The sequence below is a fragment of the Barbus barbus genome, assembly GCF_936440315.1.
Source record: "Barbus barbus genome assembly, chromosome: 16".
Classification (NCBI taxonomy): domain Eukaryota; kingdom Metazoa; phylum Chordata; class Actinopteri; order Cypriniformes; family Cyprinidae; genus Barbus; species Barbus barbus.
This window is the reverse complement of record NC_136744.1, coordinates 19,039,228-19,056,832: the sequence shown is the minus strand read 5'-3', so window position 1 is coordinate 19,056,832 and position 17,605 is coordinate 19,039,228. Positions and strand designations below refer to the sequence as shown.

At 36.9% G+C, this 17,605-nt stretch overlaps 4 protein-coding genes across 6 annotated transcripts; 2 read left to right on the top strand and 2 right to left on the bottom strand.

Annotated features, from left to right (window-relative positions):
• Positions 1-957: 957 nt before the first annotated feature.
• LOC306881984 (eukaryotic translation initiation factor 4E-binding protein 2-like) lies at positions 958-4,886 on the bottom strand. Its single transcript, XM_079436392.1, has 3 exons — positions 4,570-4,886; positions 3,641-3,817; positions 958-3,443 (listed from the first exon to the last, which is right to left on the bottom strand). The coding sequence occupies exons 1-3, from the start codon at positions 4,703-4,705 to the stop codon at positions 3,412-3,414; spliced, it is 345 nt and encodes a 114-aa protein (XP_079292518.1). The 5' UTR covers positions 4,706-4,886; the 3' UTR covers positions 958-3,411.
• LOC306881981 (inorganic pyrophosphatase-like) lies at positions 3,916-10,652 on the top strand. Of its 3 annotated transcripts, none has more exons than XM_079436389.1 (11): positions 3,916-4,151; positions 7,034-7,098; positions 7,474-7,527; positions 7,806-7,925; positions 9,007-9,093; positions 9,216-9,342; positions 9,426-9,553; positions 9,639-9,724; positions 9,905-9,980; positions 10,128-10,167; positions 10,324-10,643. In XM_079436389.1, exons 1-11 carry the CDS (start codon positions 4,121-4,123, stop codon positions 10,353-10,355), a joined length of 846 nt encoding a protein of 281 aa, XP_079292515.1. In that variant the 5' UTR covers positions 3,916-4,120; the 3' UTR covers positions 10,356-10,643. The 3 variants fall into 3 exon arrangements, with proteins under 3 accessions (XP_079292515.1, XP_079292514.1, XP_079292513.1); XM_079436388.1 differs by lacking the exon at positions 3,916-4,151 and adding an exon at positions 4,861-5,823 and having other exon boundaries at positions 10,324-10,652; XM_079436387.1 differs by lacking the exons at positions 3,916-4,151; positions 10,324-10,643 and adding an exon at positions 5,652-5,823 and having other exon boundaries at positions 10,128-10,275.
• Positions 10,653-11,408: 756 nt separating this feature from the next.
• Positions 11,409-17,271, bottom strand: LOC306881983 (uncharacterized protein). Its single transcript, XM_079436391.1, has 2 exons — positions 17,083-17,271; positions 11,409-12,172 (listed from the first exon to the last, which is right to left on the bottom strand). The coding sequence occupies exons 1-2, from the start codon at positions 17,179-17,181 to the stop codon at positions 11,807-11,809; spliced, it is 465 nt and encodes a 154-aa protein (XP_079292517.1). The 5' UTR covers positions 17,182-17,271; the 3' UTR covers positions 11,409-11,806.
• LOC306881982 (small COPII coat GTPase SAR1B-like) lies at positions 13,058-16,312 on the top strand. The gene is made up of 7 exons (XM_079436390.1): positions 13,058-13,138; positions 13,831-13,904; positions 13,993-14,112; positions 14,275-14,340; positions 14,543-14,646; positions 14,916-15,047; positions 15,135-16,312. The coding sequence occupies exons 2-7, from the start codon at positions 13,847-13,849 to the stop codon at positions 15,249-15,251; spliced, it is 597 nt and encodes a 198-aa protein (XP_079292516.1). The 5' UTR covers positions 13,058-13,138; positions 13,831-13,846; the 3' UTR covers positions 15,252-16,312.
• Positions 17,272-17,605: the final 334 nt, after the last annotated feature.

The following is a 17,605-nucleotide window of genomic DNA, read 5'->3' as shown; positions in this document are numbered from 1 at the left end:
CAAGACAAGGAAATAGGGTAAGTAAATATAAAAGTTTCCTCACCTTGCTACCCGCTCTCTCAGACACCTGTCAGGACTTGAGAGAAACAATTAGAGATAGAAGAAGACTAAGTCCGTGTCACACTCATCTTGAGTCCTGTCAATTAATGTCCCTCACATGTCCAAAGACATGCAGTCAGGTGTCAATCCAGCAGAGCGAGTCTCAACAGACAGCAGTGCAGATGGATAACACAGGGGGCGGAGAGAATGGCCACCTCCTTCAGCTGCCTTTTTTACTGGCAATAAATGTTATGGGAGAGGAGGATGTCGGTGGGTGGATTCTCATCATTTCACCAGTCAGTAGCAGCTCCATCTCCCAGCAACGGTGCTGCAGACATGCCTGAAATGTTGAAAAGCCTGCGATGTAGGGGGCAGAGTATGAATAAGCTGACATTGATCAATTTAAACAGTACGATCTTTATAATATTCTGGGTTAGACTTGATTTTCTTGTAATGGTGCTAGTTAATCTCAACCTCAAGTTGAGACGTTGCTCACTGTCGGCCAAGTTCGTAATTTTCACCACTGCCAGTGTGTCGAATGTCTTTCATTGCATTGAAAACAGCCTCTGCTTGATCTGCTGGTGTGAAGTGGACACGTTGTGTATGCCATGAGTTTCCAAGCAACCAAGCTCGCCTTCGCATGCATTTATCTACTGTAATAAGGGCTTCTAGCTAGAGACAAGAAAAGAAACATTGACAACTACCGCTTTGGTATAAAACAGTTTAGCATTTACAAAACCAGAGCCAAAACTAACTTAAGAGGGCTTTTTTTCGATTTTGCATTCATAAAACGAAGAGCTGGTACACTTACCCTACTGCTCTATCTAGCGGCAAACTCTAGCATTTCAAACATTGCTTGCATGACATTCAAGCATATTGAAATGCACAAGCATTTAGCAGAGAAGACAAACACAAGTTGATATGAAGGTACTTTTATTGATCTTGCTGTAACAGTGTCCACTGGCATTGGCATTTCATTAAAATGAAATTGAACAGGGAAAGAAAATACAGTTTCCAATTTCTGCCAAATTAGATAAAACTTTCAACCTAAATCCCATCAAACAGAGAGCTAAATGCATTTCCGAAAGTTTCTGAGACCTGGGGAAAGTATGAAGAAAAAGTAAGCAGTGATCCTTTAAAAAAAAAAAAAAAAAAGCAACTAAACATCCATATTTCAGAAACAAGCTGGGATTTGACAAATCTATTACAGAAGGACAGTATTTCAACTTCCCTTTACTGTAAATCATTATTACTTGAATATGACTCATACAAAAGTCTATCAATCAAATCGGAAATGAAAATGAGCATCTAATTGTCAAGGATTTCACCAGTATTGAATATTTTATAGAAAGTTAACTGCAACCAATCAAAGTCGAAGCTAAACCGTGTTTATTTATTAACCAGTCCATTACCATTACAAATATTACTCTGCTTTATCTGAAAATCTTTCCATCTCTGTAAGAAAGTAAATAATAACAAACATGTTTCCAAAAATATAATGTTTTCTAGTAAAACATAGCAATATCTTGATCTTATCCTCAACTTGAAAGTTGGAAAGAAATCAAAGAGAAAGGAACTGATCTTGTATAAGGTATGAAAGGGAACTGTATTTGAGAGAGAGAGAGAGAGAGAGAGAGAGAGAGAGAGAGAGAGAGAGAGAGAGAGAGAGAGAGAGAGAGAGAGAGAGAGAGAGAGAGAGAGAGAGAGAGAGAGAGAGAGAGAGAGAGAGAGAGAAAAAACTGTGCTTCAGAGAATGACCGGAGCACAGAAAGAGACAATTAAAATCATGAGAATAAGTCTTATCCTCTTTAAGTCACTTTGTTTGGATAATCTCTTTGCTTAATTCCATTTCAATATTAATCAAACCTTCTCGCCTTCCACAAGATTTGGCATCCCCAAAAAAAACCTCCTCAACATCTAAATGATCTGTGAACTAAAGACTAAAAAGAACATGCATAGAAGAGCATTGGAAAGATTCAATTCAAGTTTTCAAGATGTTTGATCTGAATCAAAATATGAATGTCTGGTCACGACAAAACTATCCATCTTTCAAAGGATCGTTCACATTATGTGGCTGTGTGAGAGACAATAGTAAAATGACCAAAACAACCCTTCAGTGCTTTGCTACCTTTGATTTGATTATCAAGGTTCGTAAGGACTGTATTAATCGGAATGTGACAGTAGATGTCACAGCTGATATTAGTTAAATATTCACTGTGCTATTTCACCATGAACGGAGCCATAAGATGTGTATGTGTTAGGTACATAATGCAAGTGCTTCCTGAGACCAGCTCTCTTTTTGTCATCATTTCAAAAAGTATATTAAACTCTTAATTAGTCCAACGGTACTTGGTATTGTCTACCTTTAACCAGACGATGTGAATTAAGAGCTGATGTTGACATTTCAAGTGTCTCGCCATGCAAAGGTAGGTACAAATCACACTGTAAGCAGGACAAATCTGAACAGAAACATTCTCTCTGGCCTAAGGTAACAGTTTGGTCTTTCAAAATTGTGATCAGATGTTATTACTTAAAATTAACCAGCTAAAAGGGCTAAAGGAAATTAGAAGACTGTGGTCTGAAATGCTGAAATTCTGGGGTAGCTCTAAATAAAACTAGAAAATTAGTTTGGCATCGTAATCCTATATAAATTCAACTGAGTAATTAAGGTCTGTGGTCTGTTTTTGGACAATTTTATAAAACTATTTTTCTGAGCTGAACAAATACCTGAAAATAAAAATCTAGGAAAAAAGTCAACTGTTTTAACTGATATAAAAGACTTGGAATGAATACGGAATCCTTTCATTTTTTTTATCAAAAGTATGATGATAATCCTGCTGTCCCTTTTAAATAAAACTAGAAAAAAAATCCAGTAATTGTTTTGGATGGAAAAAAAAAAAGATCTTACATTTGGGAGGACATGTACATACAGATAACTGCATTTCCTGACTTGAGTGCAAATCAGTTTACATGTGAACCAAGCAGACTGCATTAAGGGTATCAACTGGAACAGTGTACTCTGATCTATCAGCAGTGAATCTCTGATGGCTGATTTGTCTATTACGGTAAATTGGTAACATATCCGGGCACTTACAAAACAGAATTTTTCCCTTGCTCTAAATGACTTAAGCAAGTACAGCTGGTGGCTGCCCTGAAACCTAAACAAAAAGAGCTCAACAGGCTCCCAGATTAACTTTCAGGGCTCCAGCAGCCCCACTGGGCAAACTTTTAGTCATTTATCCCCATGATTATGCAGTACCCAGCAGCTAGAGCGAGCTAAAGGAGAGGGCTCACAACATTGGTTTCTACAAGCCAAGCCACTGGCACACAGGTACCAGGTTATTAATCTTTCTTCACGTTGGTTCCTCCTCTTTAGATGTCCATCTCAAACTGAGCATCTTCACCTGCAACACACACACACACACACACACACACACACAAAACAATCATGCATGACAATTAATAGAGAATAGTATGAGTGAACACTAGTCTAACCCTAGTCAACCAGACCTATTACTGTTTGTGTACATACGATGATTGAGCACAAAGCAGGGAGGTTCAAGTAAAAACAGTTCCAGTTTGGTCAGTTTTAAAGACTAACCTTGCCCTGGCTTGACATCATGGTTGTTGATGTTGTTAGCCTCATTCCTCTTGTTTTCATTCAGGATGTTCTTGCTTGTCACTCCTGGGATAACCGGCAGGTGTGCTGGTGGGGTCTGGGCGATGGGTGAGTTACGCCGGTCTAACAGGAACTTGCGATCATAGATTATTCGAGTTCCTGCATTGTCATAATAAACATACGGTTATAAACTGGTTTTATTACATAACTACCAGCCTGCATAAAATTTCATAATCCTGAAGCAATCTGACACATTTCCTTTAGTGTTACAAGGAAGAAAACAAGTCACATTGGATTGAAAACAACATGGTAATGAGTAAATATTGAGTGAACTTTTCCTTATGATAATCATCTGCCTTAAAAATGTGAAACAGATGTTATTATGGCACATTTTAATGCTTTTGGAATCACAAAGACTAATTTAGTATCAATGGTCGCAACAAACAACAATAACATCAAGTAATGATTGACAGCAATCAAGAATCAAGACAAGGTAGGGTGTTTACTGCTACATGTGCCATTCTCTGTATATGTTTAATCTAATGCATTCCCTTGTTGTGTTCTGTTCATCAGTCACTGCGGACCAATCATGTTGATCAGAGAGACGCACAGGCGGCGCTGTTTTTGTTTTGAACTACATGGCTGTGTCTCAAAAGCACAGGAAGCAGCCTTCTTAGGCAACATGTTTTGGTCATCGTCGATTAAAACGTCTCGACATTTTGAGCATCATCAGACTGTCTACATTTAAGCTAACTAAACTTTCCTACGACCCCTTAATACTGTCTAAGCAGGTTGAACACTAGGTTTTGAGACAGCCTTTTATGTGGTCACGGCTTCCTGGCTAACACAAGCCACCCTCTAACATTAGACGGTCTCCACACAAACAACAGGCAAACAGCCTGGGTTATTACCTCCCGGGGTGGTGGAGAATAAAGTGCCTCCAGGAGTGGTGCAATAGTCGTGAGGTAGCTGCGTTGAGTCGTTGATCAGCACCGTCCTGGTGGTCGGGATGGCCCTGCTCTCACTAAACTGACGACTGGACGACATTGCACTTGCTTCGGGGGCTAATCAGAGTCGAGCGATAAGTTTTCCCGATGGAAGGTTAAAAAAAAACCTCGGGCCCTTTCCCCTCGTTTCTTATCGCTTTCCCAAGGCTTTCTTAACGTTCAGCTCGTCCTCCCAGCCGTCAGCACCGACCCCTCCCTCCGCCAGGCAGGAAGCGAAGAGCGCTAGGAGGATATGACGTCAACGGAGAAATACGTCGCAGAAACGCCCACTCCGCGAAACGTCATCATTATATTAATTTTAATATTCAGCGAAAAGATGGCTAGATGGTAGAAAGTATAAATAAGAGAATTATATATATTTGTTAGAAAATAAAGACGAGAGCGTGAGAAAATAATATAGCGAATAAACATATTCTGCACGCTTCAGATTATATATAATGAGTAATGAATAGGTTTTAGAAAGAAATCACTTATGCTCGCCAAGACTGCATTTATTTGATACAAATGCGGGAAAAACGGTAAAATTGTGAAATATTATTATAATTTCAAATATACAATATTTGCTGTAAATTACGTGCTGCAAATAAACATTTATCTATTATACAATGTTATTTGAATTTTCAGCAGCCAGTGTCACGAGATCCTTCAGAAATCATTCTAATATGATTATTTGTTGCTCAAGAACTCCTTTGCTTAATATATTGAATCATATTTGGATTTGGGCACTTGGTTAGAGACAGTCGGTTAGATTGAGAGAACACCTTGCTGACCAGCTAAAACAGGTGAACTGTTTAGAAAATAAAGGTAAGATTGGCCAGGCTGTAAACACCAACTCAAACCAGCCAAGAGCAGAAAAAACAGCTTAGATTTAGGATTTTAGGTGCAACTATGCAAAGCTGTCTCAGTTTGAACACATTAAAAAAAAAGTGTGATATTTCATATTTCCTTTCACAAGATCTTCTAGCACTGTCTATCACTGCCGATTCACAAATCAGATGCACATACATTTCTTTTGCGCGATTCACTCTCTGCGCATGCGCGATTTCCTCTAGCACGTCTCCGCTGTCCTACCGGAATCAACACACAGAGCGCACAATATGAGTTTCTCCACTCAAGAAAGAGGAAACCCTAACACTTTGAGTTACAGGATTTATTTCAGTAAGTATGAATTCTGTCTGTACGGTCAGGACAGTTCATTGATTTAAGATGAAAGGGGCTGGGCCGCAAGTCCCACGTGTCGCTTTTTCTCGCGTCATTTCTGACATAAAACCTAATCAAATTAATAAATGTAATGATTTTACGAATTAAGTTGATATTCGATACATACAGTTTATTGTAATGTCTGATTAACTGTAGATTTGTGCAAAGTTGTTCTCAGTTTGAAGGAAGTAAACCTGTTAAACCGGTGTATAGTAAAAACCGAAAGTCCCCAAAATGATCATATTTTATTATTACCAACAGTGCAACATCGCAAACGATGTTATTTTTGTTTGCATTGTTGGTATAACCTAAGCTCATTAAAATGTGTAAATGAAGGACGGGTAAATCCAGGGTTGCAGCACTCGGTTGCTTTTAACAAATTTTCTTAAATATCTTTTTTCTGTTATACTGTCTGCATTGTTTAAAATGATTTCGGATGAATAAAATATGAAGATACTTAAGCTGGACTATTTTCCACAAAATTGGGTGCGATTTGTTTATTTTAGTTGCCAGCTGTGCATTAGACATCTCATCCTTAGCAGCAGCATGAGGTCACCTGCTCTCTTCTGAGAAGTACAATTATTGACAATATTGATTATATACACACACGGCAAGATCATTCTTATTAACTTGTGCTGTGTAAAGCAATAATTCACTTCAACATATATATTCTGTCATCACTAATGCATCAAACCTGACTTTCTTCTTTGGAAAACCTAGTGAGAAGTTGTACAGAATATCTCAGCTTTCTTTGAACATGAATAGTGGTGTGATTAATTCTGTTATGTTTTGGGTTATATGATATGCTTCATAAAAGTCCATAAATGCACCCAAAATATACAATTTAATAAAGTTTAAGTACCTGGGCTTGACCATAACACATTTCCGAATATCTGCTATACGACAGATATATTCATTTTTTCTTGCTTTGAAAAATAAAAACTAGGGGGAAAATCTCATTGCATGTTATGTATCAATTTCAAGATAAACAACAGAGGACATGATGCCATTTTTTATTCAGTTATTTTTATTTATAATATGGAAATCAGCCAGGTTTTAAGTGATCAGATAACACTGATTACAGAAAATCAGGATCAGCTTCCTTTTTGAAATGTTTATTTGTACAGAAATATGTTATGCAATTCAAACTTCTTTTTTGTTTAACCAGAGAACTCAGATGGAAAGTACATTTCACCATTCCATGACATACCTATGTATGCAGATGAAGCTCAGGTACAGTATGTTAAATTTAATATGTTCATAGTTTCTCTTCTCCTAGTCTCCGTGTATATCCCCCTCCCTTATGGGACCCCTTTGGCAGTGAACGGCCATTTCACAATCCAGCACAGTGTATATCAGCTCTTTATCGGGTGAAGGGACTTGGTCTGTTAGAGAAGTGATCTTTACCCTTTCAATAGTGTCATCTTAAATCGTTCAATACTTTGGACTGTTCTTATATCTTACCTGTGTAAAGCCTTGATTAATCATTCTCATGGCTTTATATTAATTATTTTAGTAATATTAAGGTTAAAATTATGGGAATGTCACATAGAGGCTTAGTAAATATGTTCCCTTTTTTTAATAAAAATATATATTTTTTCTCTGTAGAACGTTTTCCACATGGTTGTTGAAGTACCACGATGGACAAATGCAAAAATGGAGGTAAAGTATGACCAACAGTACAAAACTACACCACTTATGTGTAACAGAATATTATATTCAGTATAACAGAATAAAACAATAGAATAGAGCACTTTTTAACAGGCTATTTTGCAAGGTCATAGATTTACACACTTAAAACACGAATGGTGACCGTACAGTTAAAGGAAAAAGACTTTTAACCTACATTTTGTGGTGGGTTGTGTATTGACATTTAAACTAAATAATGACTCATCAACTATTTGGTGTTTGTATGTATAACATTATGGTTTACTTTTCAGATTGCTACAAAAGACCCACTGAACCCCATTAAGCAAGATGTGAAGAAGAGCAATTTGCGCTACGTGGCCAATGTTTTCCCCCACAAAGGCTATATTTGGAATTATGGAGCAATCCCTCAAGTAAGCTTTAAATCAGCACTTATCTCACATTAAATACCAAGAATAAAACAGACAGATGATAGAAACCGCTTCAGTTTCTGGAATCAGTTAACTGTTTCAAATATTTGGGGTCAGTAATATTTATTTTAATGCTTTTGAAAGAAACCTCTTATGCTTGCCAAGGCTGCGTTTATTTGATCAAAAATACAGTAGAATATTATGATATATTATCTATTACAACTATTTTTAAAAACTGTTGTCTTATTTAATATATTTTAAAATGTTATTTATTTCTGTGATGGCAAAGCTGAATTTTCAGCAGCCATTTCTCCATGTTACCTTATTCTAATATGCGGATTTGCTGCTCAAGAAACATTCATCTTTTATAACATTATAAATGTTGTGATGGTCACATAAGTGTTAATTTGTTTAAAAAATCTTATTGACCCCAAACTTTTGAATGTCAGTTTATATCCATTCCAGCTTCATGAACAGATTATTTTAGTACTTGATGCCTTTAGTATGGCTTGTCAATATGAAAATACGATTGTACAGATTTTCCTTCATTGCAGGAGAAATACATTTATTCCATCTCACTGCATTCCAGTGATCTTGGTGGAGACAGTTTTTTTTATTTTTAAAGACCTCTCTTGTAGATGTGTACGGTGGCCGAGAGAGCTCAACGTGCTGTAAACAGAAAAAACATCTGCAAATTAAGAAAACAACTTTGTCAATTTGACAACGCGCGCTGCAAATGCTCACAACACAACCAAATAAAGAAACGCACTGCAAGTAGAAAAAAACACCTGCAGATTAAGAAAACTTCATCAATTTGACAACACGCACGCTGCAAATGCTCGCAAAACACAACCAAACAAAGAAACGTGCTGCAAATAAAATTCTTTATTTGGTAGTGTTGTGAGCATTTGCAGCACCTGCTGTCAAATTGATGAAGATGTTTTCTTGATTTGCTGGTGCTTTTTCTATTTGTATGTGTTTTCTGAAGTTACAGCGCGTTGTGCTCTCTCGGCCACCGTAGATGTGAATTGCATGTGCCATTGTGTCTTTTTTACAACAACTTTCTTTAAATATTTTCTGACAGACTTGGGAAGACCCTGGGCACAAAGACAATGACACAGGGTGTTGTGGTGACAATGACCCAATCGATGTCTGTGAAATTGGAAACAAGGTATAGATATATCAGTGTTTGTCTGATTGTATGAAATAAAGACAAATTTATAAAGCAAGCTGTCATATGTGCAGCTAAAGTTGAATTAGATTAACAAACCCTACAATGCTTGATCTTCACAGGTGTGCTGTCGTGGAGATGTTATCAAAGTGAAAGTGCTGGGTGTTTTAGCAATGATTGATGAAGGTGAAACTGATTGGAAAGTCATTGCAATCAACGTTGATGACCCTGAGGCAAAGGACTTGAACAGTAAGTAACACTCGTTGCTTTCCACTTGACTTAGAAGAGAGAGATATATGTAATTGTTATCATTTTTCTGGATTGAAATATAGACATTGGTGACGTGAAGCGACTCAAGCCTGGCTACCTTGAGGCCACAGTTGACTGGTTCAGGAGGTACAAGGTACCTGATGGGAAACCTGAAAACCAGTTTGCATTCAACGGAGAGTTCAAAGACAAGGTGTGTAGTTCAGAAAGTTGTTGTAAACAAGCTTTAATTTGTGATTGGTCATATTTGTCATATAAATATGCTACATTTATTCCAGAACTTTGCTATTGATACAATCAAAGCCACACATGGCTTCTGGAAGGCACTGATCTCACAACAAACCAATGCTGGAGAACTAAACTGGTAAGGGAATGTTTCTTCAGTGGTCTGCATTTGTTTGCTCATTTTGCATAGTATTTTATTTCAGCTCTGACGGTTTGCACTTTCATTTTCAATCACTACAGATAACCTGTTGTAGACATGGTTTACTGCTGGAACACATCAACATAATATAAAATCATTTTTTTCTCTTTTACTGTGCAGCAAGAACACGTGTGTCTCAGAAGGAGACAGTCCATTCTGCTGTTCGGCAGATGAAGCCAAAGCAGTTGTTGATGGAGTAAGAACTTTGTTTTTGCTTTCAATTAATTTATTCACTGTTTTATTAATTGTAAATACAGATGACTAGCAGTAATAGTGGTTCCTTATGACAAGCAAGGCCTCACTAGTGTGGTAACTGAAACAAATTTTTCTTTTAATTTTTCAGTCTTGCCCATGTGGAGTGGCTAGTCCAGTTCCAAGCTCAGGTTTGATTTCATTTTCTTCTCTTTTTTTTTTTTTTACAGTGAAACATCAGATCTGTCTATTTTAAAAAATATTTTTACTGTTACTTGTGCATTCAGTTTGAGTTTACACTTTTTCTTTCAAGATTTGACATTTACTTTGTTGTGCTGGCTTTTCAGTTGACAAATGGTTCTACTATGCAAAGAACTGAAGAACATAACACTGTGAATGGACCAGTCTGATCATGTTTCGAAAATGTATGTCATTATCTGTCTAGAATAATGGTATTTTATGAAAACAGGGGCACTTAACAACTTATCTGGGGACTGAATCTAAAATTAACATGTAGGGGAGCTAACCAATGTCTTGCTAAGTTAAGTTGTATTTGATAATGGTTAGATATTCTGTGTAACAGATACTAAAGTTAGCTAATAGTGGTCAAACTCAGGTACTGTAAGATTCTGAACAAATGCTTTAATAAAGCTTTTCTCATATGACACGACTATCAGACATTTTTTTGTTGATACCTTTTGTTCTGTTTTAGATTGACTTTACATAATTGAAATATTCTGTTGATTATGCCAACTCATGTTGTTTCAACCCACACGACTTTCTTTGTTCTGTGGAACAACGGATATTATGCTGGCAGCCTCGTTTACAGTGTAAGTGAATGGTGACTGGAGATGCCATTCTACCTAACATTCATGGAACAATGTCATACAAGTGTGGAACAAAACAATTATGACATTTTTTTGGGTGAACTAATGCTTTACCATGTAGAATTTCAATAACAGTTAAAAATTTTTTTCCTGCACCACCCCTACCATTCAAAATTCTGGGGTCAGTAAAAATTTTTTGTATGAAATACTCCTATTCAGGCAAGGATACGTTACTTTGATCAAAAGTGACCAGAAAAACATTTATAATGTAACAAAAGATTTATGCTTTAAAAATATATATATATATATTTTAAACTTTGTTCCTCAAAGAATCCTGATTAAAAAATACAGTTTTAATAATAATAATAATAAAAAAATTACGCAACAGAAATGTTTCTTGAGCACCAAATCAGTACATTATGATTTCTAAAGGATCATGTAACACTTGAGTAATGCCTGCTGAAATATAATCTTTTCATAGTAATAAATGACCTTTTAAAATATATTAAATGACCTTTTAAAATATATTAAATTGAAAACAGTTGTTTTAAATTGTAATAAGTTTTCACAATATTACTGTGGTTTTAACGAATGAAGCCTTACAATCAGGTCAAGTCACCTTTATTTATATAGCGCTTTTAACAATGTAAATTGTGTCAAAGCAACTGCAGAATATCAAAAAAGGAAAATAGTGTGTCAATAATGTCAAATGAAAAGATTAAAAAATAGATTTTCAGTTAAATGCATTTCATTATTGAATTGCGGTCATCATCCAGCTCAGTTCAGTTTAAATAGTGTCTTTGCAATCAGGTCGACGATATCGCTGGAAATGAAGTGTCCCCAACTAAGCAAGCCAGAGGCGACAAGGAACCAAAACTCCATCGGTGACAGAATGGAGAAAAAAACCTTGGGAGAAACCAGGCTCAGTCGGGGGGCCAGTTTTCCTCTGGCCAAACGAACCAGCAGTTCAATTCCAACTGCAGCAAAGTCAGATTGTAAGGGCTCAACTGGTTCCAGTGGTCTTTCCCGATGGCTGTCTAAGTGACGGGGTCCTCACTGGGGATCTGTCTCTGGCGCTCATCTCGGTGTCCTGGTCTCCGCTGTCGTTCAGGGCTGTAGAGGTCGTCTCTGGTGCTGATCCACCATCTGATCGATACGGACTGGATCTGGTCACAGTGATCATCTGATCTGGATACGGACTGGATCTGGTGACTGCAGTGACCATCTGGGCTGGATACGGACCGGATCGGGTGGCTACGGTGACTGGGGATATGTCCCCGGGGCTCATCCAGGTGTCCGGCCTCTGCCGACGATCAGGGCCACATATATCATCTCCCGGCGCCGATCCACCATCTGATCCGGACACGGACTGAGAAACAGAATAGAAACAAACAAATATTAGCGTAGATGCCATTCTTCTTACGATGCAACGAGTGCATCATGTGTTATGGGGGGTGTTCCTGGTTAAGGTTGGTCTAATTAATGCAGCCTAACAATCCTTTAATGGATTTGAATAACAGAAGTGAATTAGTGTGTTACGTGTAAGTCAGGTTAAAGAAATGTGTCTTTAATCTAGATTTAAACTGACAGAGTGTGTCTGCCTCCCGAACAGTGTTAGGTAGATTGTCCCAGAGTTTGGGTGCTAAATAGGAAAAGGATCTGCCGCCCGCAGTCGATTTTGGTATTCTAGCTATTATCAAATGGCCAGAGTTTTGAGAACGCAGCAGACGTGGAGGACTATAATGTAATAAGAGCTGGCTCAAGTACTGAGGAGCTAAGCCATTCAGGGCTTTATAAGTAATTAACACGATTTTAAAATCTATACGATGTTTGATAGGGAGCCAGTGCAGTGTTGACAGAACAACAGTAACATGGCTTTCAAATGAAAGATTGCTATCAAACAGCACACCTAGGTTCCTAACTGATGAAGAAGAACTGACAGAGCAGCCATCGAGTGTTAGATAGTGTTCTAGGACCTAGGAATCTAGGTTATTATTACATGTGGGGTAGGTCTGATAATTAACACCTCTGTTTTTCAGAATTTAGCAGTAAGAAGTTACTCGTCATCCAGTTTTTTATATCGACAGTGAGAATAAAAGACTTGTTTTAAAAACATTTTTTAAAAATCTTATCGATCCCAAACTTTTGAATGTAAAGCCTTAGCTGTCAGAAGTCGGTCAACATTTAGCAACCAGATGCCAACACATTAACCTACAATCGATCTGAGACCACCCTATGCAGCTACGCAGTTCCGGTTAAACGTCAAAGTCGGGCTGTTTTTTAGCAGAAACACGGACCAGACTGACTGGTCTACAATAGAAGCGGACCCTTCCAGGTATTGACTGAATATTTTCCCATTACATCCCATTGTGTTCTGTGCTGTTTACAAATGACGCGACCTTAAATTTAGACATTGGCTGCAACGTTTAATAGAAACATTTTTAACACCAAAAGCCAGGTTTTAAGGTTTTATCTATACTGTCATAGTGAGCGTTTTTACCTTCACAATGCTCTACTTTGCTCATTCAACTTCACTGTATGGACGCGTTTCTAGAAAACATTTGGGCTGTGTATACTGCGATGTTTACATTTAAGGTACAGCTGGGGAAGAGTAATATTTACTTGCGCATGTATTCATCTTAATTCACTATGCAAACCCTTATTAATGTGTAAAAATGCACTTGAATTTGAACCCGAGTTGCTGTCCTTTGAGTGACAGCTATGTCTGTGTGCTATATCCATGGCGTCAAATGACAAGGTCTCACAACTAGAAATAGTTTCTTGCTCATGTTATGTGCGGGATATTGGTTAATAGCTACGAGAGGGTTTATGTTGCTTTTCTTAAATGCACTCTTGGAGACAAAACGTTAATTTGGGTCATTTAGTAACGTAGTATCATTTTTTTTCACCTGCTTACAGTAGATTTAGGCAAAGAGCTTATTCTGGAGTTAGCAGAGCCCCTTGAAAAGTCTTGGATCTTGTACTGCATTGAAACAATTATCTCATTCTGCTGCTATTTTATTTCAGGGAACAGGCTAGAAAAATGTCTTTCATATTTGATTGGCTGTACAGAGGATTCAGCAGTGTGTTACAATTATTAGGTAAAGTATCAGACAGATACTGAAATACTGATGAACACATCATAATGTAGTTGATCTTTTGTGCTTTCATAAACTCATTTCATTTTAGGACTCTATAAAAAGTCTGGGAAATTAGTTTTTCTTGGATTAGACAATGCTGGAAAAACAACATTATTGCACATGCTTAAAGATGATCGACTTGGGCAACATGTTCCAACACTTCACCCTAGTAAGTAGCCCAAAGTGCCACATATTTTACTGTTTTAATATGAGCTGTATACATTTTAAATGGAAAGTACAAAAACAGAATGGCTTATTCTTACAAATTGAATTCTATATATGTTAAAGCAATCATTGTACACATTGTACCGTATCATGTCTTATCTGTTAGCATCTGAAGAACTGACTATTGCTGGGATGACTTTCACAACATTTGACCTGGGTGGACATGCTCAAGGTAAATATAACACTTGTTAATAAATGATTAATATATTTGGAATTTAAATTTCAGATAAAAAAATAAATAAATCACCGCTATAGTTAAAGCAGATTTATTTGAAATATATATATATATATATATATATAAACAAATTTGCTTAGAAATTCTAGAACAACCTTAAACACAATGCAAATTGATTTTGCCTATTCTCAATGCTCAGCAAGAAGGGTTTGGAGGAATTATCTTCCAGCAATAAATGCGATAGTGTATCTTGTTGACTGTGCTGACCATGAACGTCTACTGGAAGCCAAAATTGAGTTGGATGTAAGTCTACTTTTCCTTTTTTCTTTTTTTTATATAAATATAATCAATGGTTTTGTCTATGACCAGTTATTTACTAATCAGTTTTTAACTATGAACACATCCAAACATCTCAGAAAAAAGGTACAAAGTTGTACCTTTGTTTGACATTGCAGAGGAATATCACAGCACTGACTTCAGTGCACTAATTTAAATTTCTTCCCAGTCCCACCAATCAAAAAAACAGCCATGTATTTGAATAATAATTAGGGCAACTTGCTCTTTAATCATAGGCCCTCTTAACTGATGAAACCATCTCCAATGTGCCAATCCTTATTTTGGGGAATAAAATCGACCGTCCAGAAGCAATTAGTGAGGATGCACTGAGAGGAATGTTTGGTCTTTATGGACACACCACAGGAAAGGTAGGTCATTGAGGGAATATATTTAATTTATTTATTACTTGTACAGTATATTTTCTGGAGAAATACATGGTCTTTTGTCTCACACAGGAGAATGCATCACTGAAAGAACTCAACCTGAGGCCAATGGAAGTCTTTATGTGCAGTGTGTTGAAGAGACAAGGATATGGTGAAGGTTTTCGATGGCTTTCTCAATATATTGATTAACATATTTAATGTTTATTAATTCAAAACCTGTGTATCCTTATTTAATAATTGATTATTTATCTTGAAATGAAACTAGTAACCAGGGGTGTTATATATATTATCTGAGCCTATAAAATCCAGTGTGGTGATAGAGAAGTATCTGAGATATGCATTCTTTCAAGCTACAGTAGCAATTACTTATATAAGTTATGTTTACCTTAGCAGTAATTTATGCTGCTTCCTTTTCTAAAAGCAGGGATAGAAATACAGTTTGCTTTAACAGTTGACTGAGCTGGGTTATTTTAAGAGATAGCATCAAGTTACAAAATGCTTTTTTCAATCCAGTGTCAATTTTATACCATGTGAAAGGTAAACATACCATTGAAAATTTAAATCAAGGATTTTAATCAGGTGAACATCACTTGTGCTGGAAATTCTGATGTGAAATCATCAGAAGATACAGAATCAGTGTTTTTGTTTTCATGTTAAATTACTTCAGTGCCTTAATGTTGGTGGGGGTGGGGGGGGGGGGGGGGGGTGGGGGGGGTTCTCCTAGTTCTGTATTTCCCACCTGTTCAAAGGAAAAGCTTGTGAAGTGATTTGGTGTGCTTTGCCAATGTACATGCTTGCTTATCAAAATTACCTGAGATTTAAAATGAAATATTTCTATCTATTATATAAAAAGTACAAATATTTGATTTGTATGCAGTATTTTGATACTTTTAAGACTGTGCTTATGTAGCACTCAGTGCCAGTGATGTCTACATTAGCCTGTTTCAACACTAAACTACCTGACTGTGCAACGAGTACTTGTTGACTGCCATCTGTAACTTATTTGCAGTTATGGCATGAGAGTATATAGGCTTTTTTAATTCATAGAAAATTTGCCTGTGCAATAGAAAATGTCATATTAGCCTACTAGGTCACTTTTACCCATACTTGTACATAGGCTTAAGTGAAAGGATTGGGAGTTTCAATGCTGCTTATCTTTTGAAATGGCTGATTATGTACATGCCACATGTAGCACTTTGTAGCATTTATGCACTGAAGTAAGCAAACAAAAATAAAAATATATATATATTTAGAATTTTCTGTGTGTACTTTGATCTCAAAGAAATCATACATACACTATATTGCCAAAAATATTGGGTCACCCCCTTCTAATGAACAGGTTTGACTACTTTAGTAATTTCCATGAGTACAAATCTTAATGTTTAAGCATATAATGATATTCTAGGGAATTGTGTACTTCTAATTTTATTGCATCAGTTTGGACAGGACCCTTTTCTATTCTAACATGACAGTGCCTCTGTGTATAAGGCAAGGTTCAAAAAGACATGATTGATTCAGTCAGTGTGGAAGAACTTGACTGGTCTGCATAAAGCAAAGTCCTAATCTCAGCTGAACACCTCTGGTGTGACTTTAAATGCAGACCTTGAGCCGAAAACTCATCACCAAACACCAATGATTTGTACATACATTATATGGACAAAATTATTGGGACACCCCCCTTCTTTAGAACATATGGAGGCACTTCCAAAACTGTGGCAACAAAGATGGAAGCATAATTTTAATTTATTTAAAAACTGCATTTCCATCTCTGTTGCAACAGTTTTGAAAGTGTCTAAAATGACTGTACCCATATACAAGTCATTGGTGTTTGGTGATGAGTTTTTGGCTCAAAGTCGGCATTTAAAGTCACACCAGAGGTGTTCAACTGGTATTAGGACTTTGTAGGCCTATACTGTATGAAATTATGAATCGTAGAAAGCAATTTGAATAAATATTTAAAACAATAGTGACATTCTAGTGAAGTTAAAAAAAAGGTTATTTGGCTATACTGAATCCTTACCTTTGTAACGTCTGTGACATGACCATTAGAATGAACTAGCACACCTGCACAAGAACACAGTCCAATGAATAAACGACGTCTGATTTTTTTAGCGAACATTTCTTTGGAGTTGTATCTTTTCAAAGAATCCGCTGAACCGGTGTCCTGACATTTTATCCTACCCGTCAGATTTTCCTACCGGGGTTTACTGCTCATGCGCACATCAATATTTCGCATAAGGGTAGGTTAAGGGTTGTGGTAGGTGTAGACATTAATAAATCATAATTTCACCGGTAGCATTTTTCGTTGTCAAATTGTTCTACCCACTGTTTTAATGGGAGGTAGGAAAATCTGACAGGGTTTAGCACAAATCGACCGACAGAACACCGGTTAACAAAACCGGTTAATATCTCGTCTATTTATTTACAAAGCGAAAACGACTCATTCACGAATGGTTTGACACGAGAAACGTCTCTTTCGAATATAACGATTGTATTTTTATGTCTTTGATAACAGCGACGTAAAAGAATCACTGAACCGGTTC

What these genes read in the sequence shown, in the direction of transcription:
- LOC306881982 (XM_079436390.1), top strand. Translation starts at nt 13,847, where the DNA reads ATGTCTTTCATATTTGATTGGCTGTACAGAGGATTCAGCAGTGTGTTA. An exon ending in AAGCCAAAATTGAGTTGGAT is followed by an intron (nt 14,647 to 14,915) that starts GTAAGTCTACTT and finishes CTTTAATCATAG; the next exon opens with GCCCTCTTAACTGATGAAAC. An exon ending in ATGGACACACCACAGGAAAG is followed by an intron (nt 15,048 to 15,134) that starts GTAGGTCATTGA and finishes TGTCTCACACAG; the next exon opens with GAGAATGCATCACTGAAAGA.
- LOC306881983 (XM_079436391.1), bottom strand. Translation starts at nt 17,181, where the DNA reads ATGTTCGCTAAAAAAATCAGACGTCGTTTATTCATTGGACTGTGTTCT. An exon ending in ATGTCACAGACGTTACAAAG is followed by an intron (nt 12,173 to 17,082) that starts GTAAGGATTCAG and finishes TCTGTTTCTCAG; the next exon opens with TCCGTGTCCGGATCAGATGG.
- LOC306881984 (XM_079436392.1), bottom strand. Translation starts at nt 4,705, where the DNA reads ATGTCGTCCAGTCGTCAGTTTAGTGAGAGCAGGGCCATCCCGACCACC. An exon ending in ATTCTCCACCACCCCGGGAG is followed by an intron (nt 3,818 to 4,569) that starts GTAATAACCCAG and finishes ATGACAATGCAG; the next exon opens with GAACTCGAATAATCTATGAT. An exon ending in TGATGTCAAGCCAGGGCAAG is followed by an intron (nt 3,444 to 3,640) that starts GTTAGTCTTTAA and finishes TGTGTGTTGCAG; the next exon opens with GTGAAGATGCTCAGTTTGAG.
- LOC306881981 (XM_079436387.1), top strand. Translation starts at nt 5,763, where the DNA reads ATGAGTTTCTCCACTCAAGAAAGAGGAAACCCTAACACTTTGAGTTAC. An exon ending in GGACAAATGCAAAAATGGAG is followed by an intron (nt 7,528 to 7,805) that starts GTAAAGTATGAC and finishes TTTACTTTTCAG; the next exon opens with ATTGCTACAAAAGACCCACT. An exon ending in TGAGGCAAAGGACTTGAACA is followed by an intron (nt 9,343 to 9,425) that starts GTAAGTAACACT and finishes ATTGAAATATAG; the next exon opens with ACATTGGTGACGTGAAGCGA.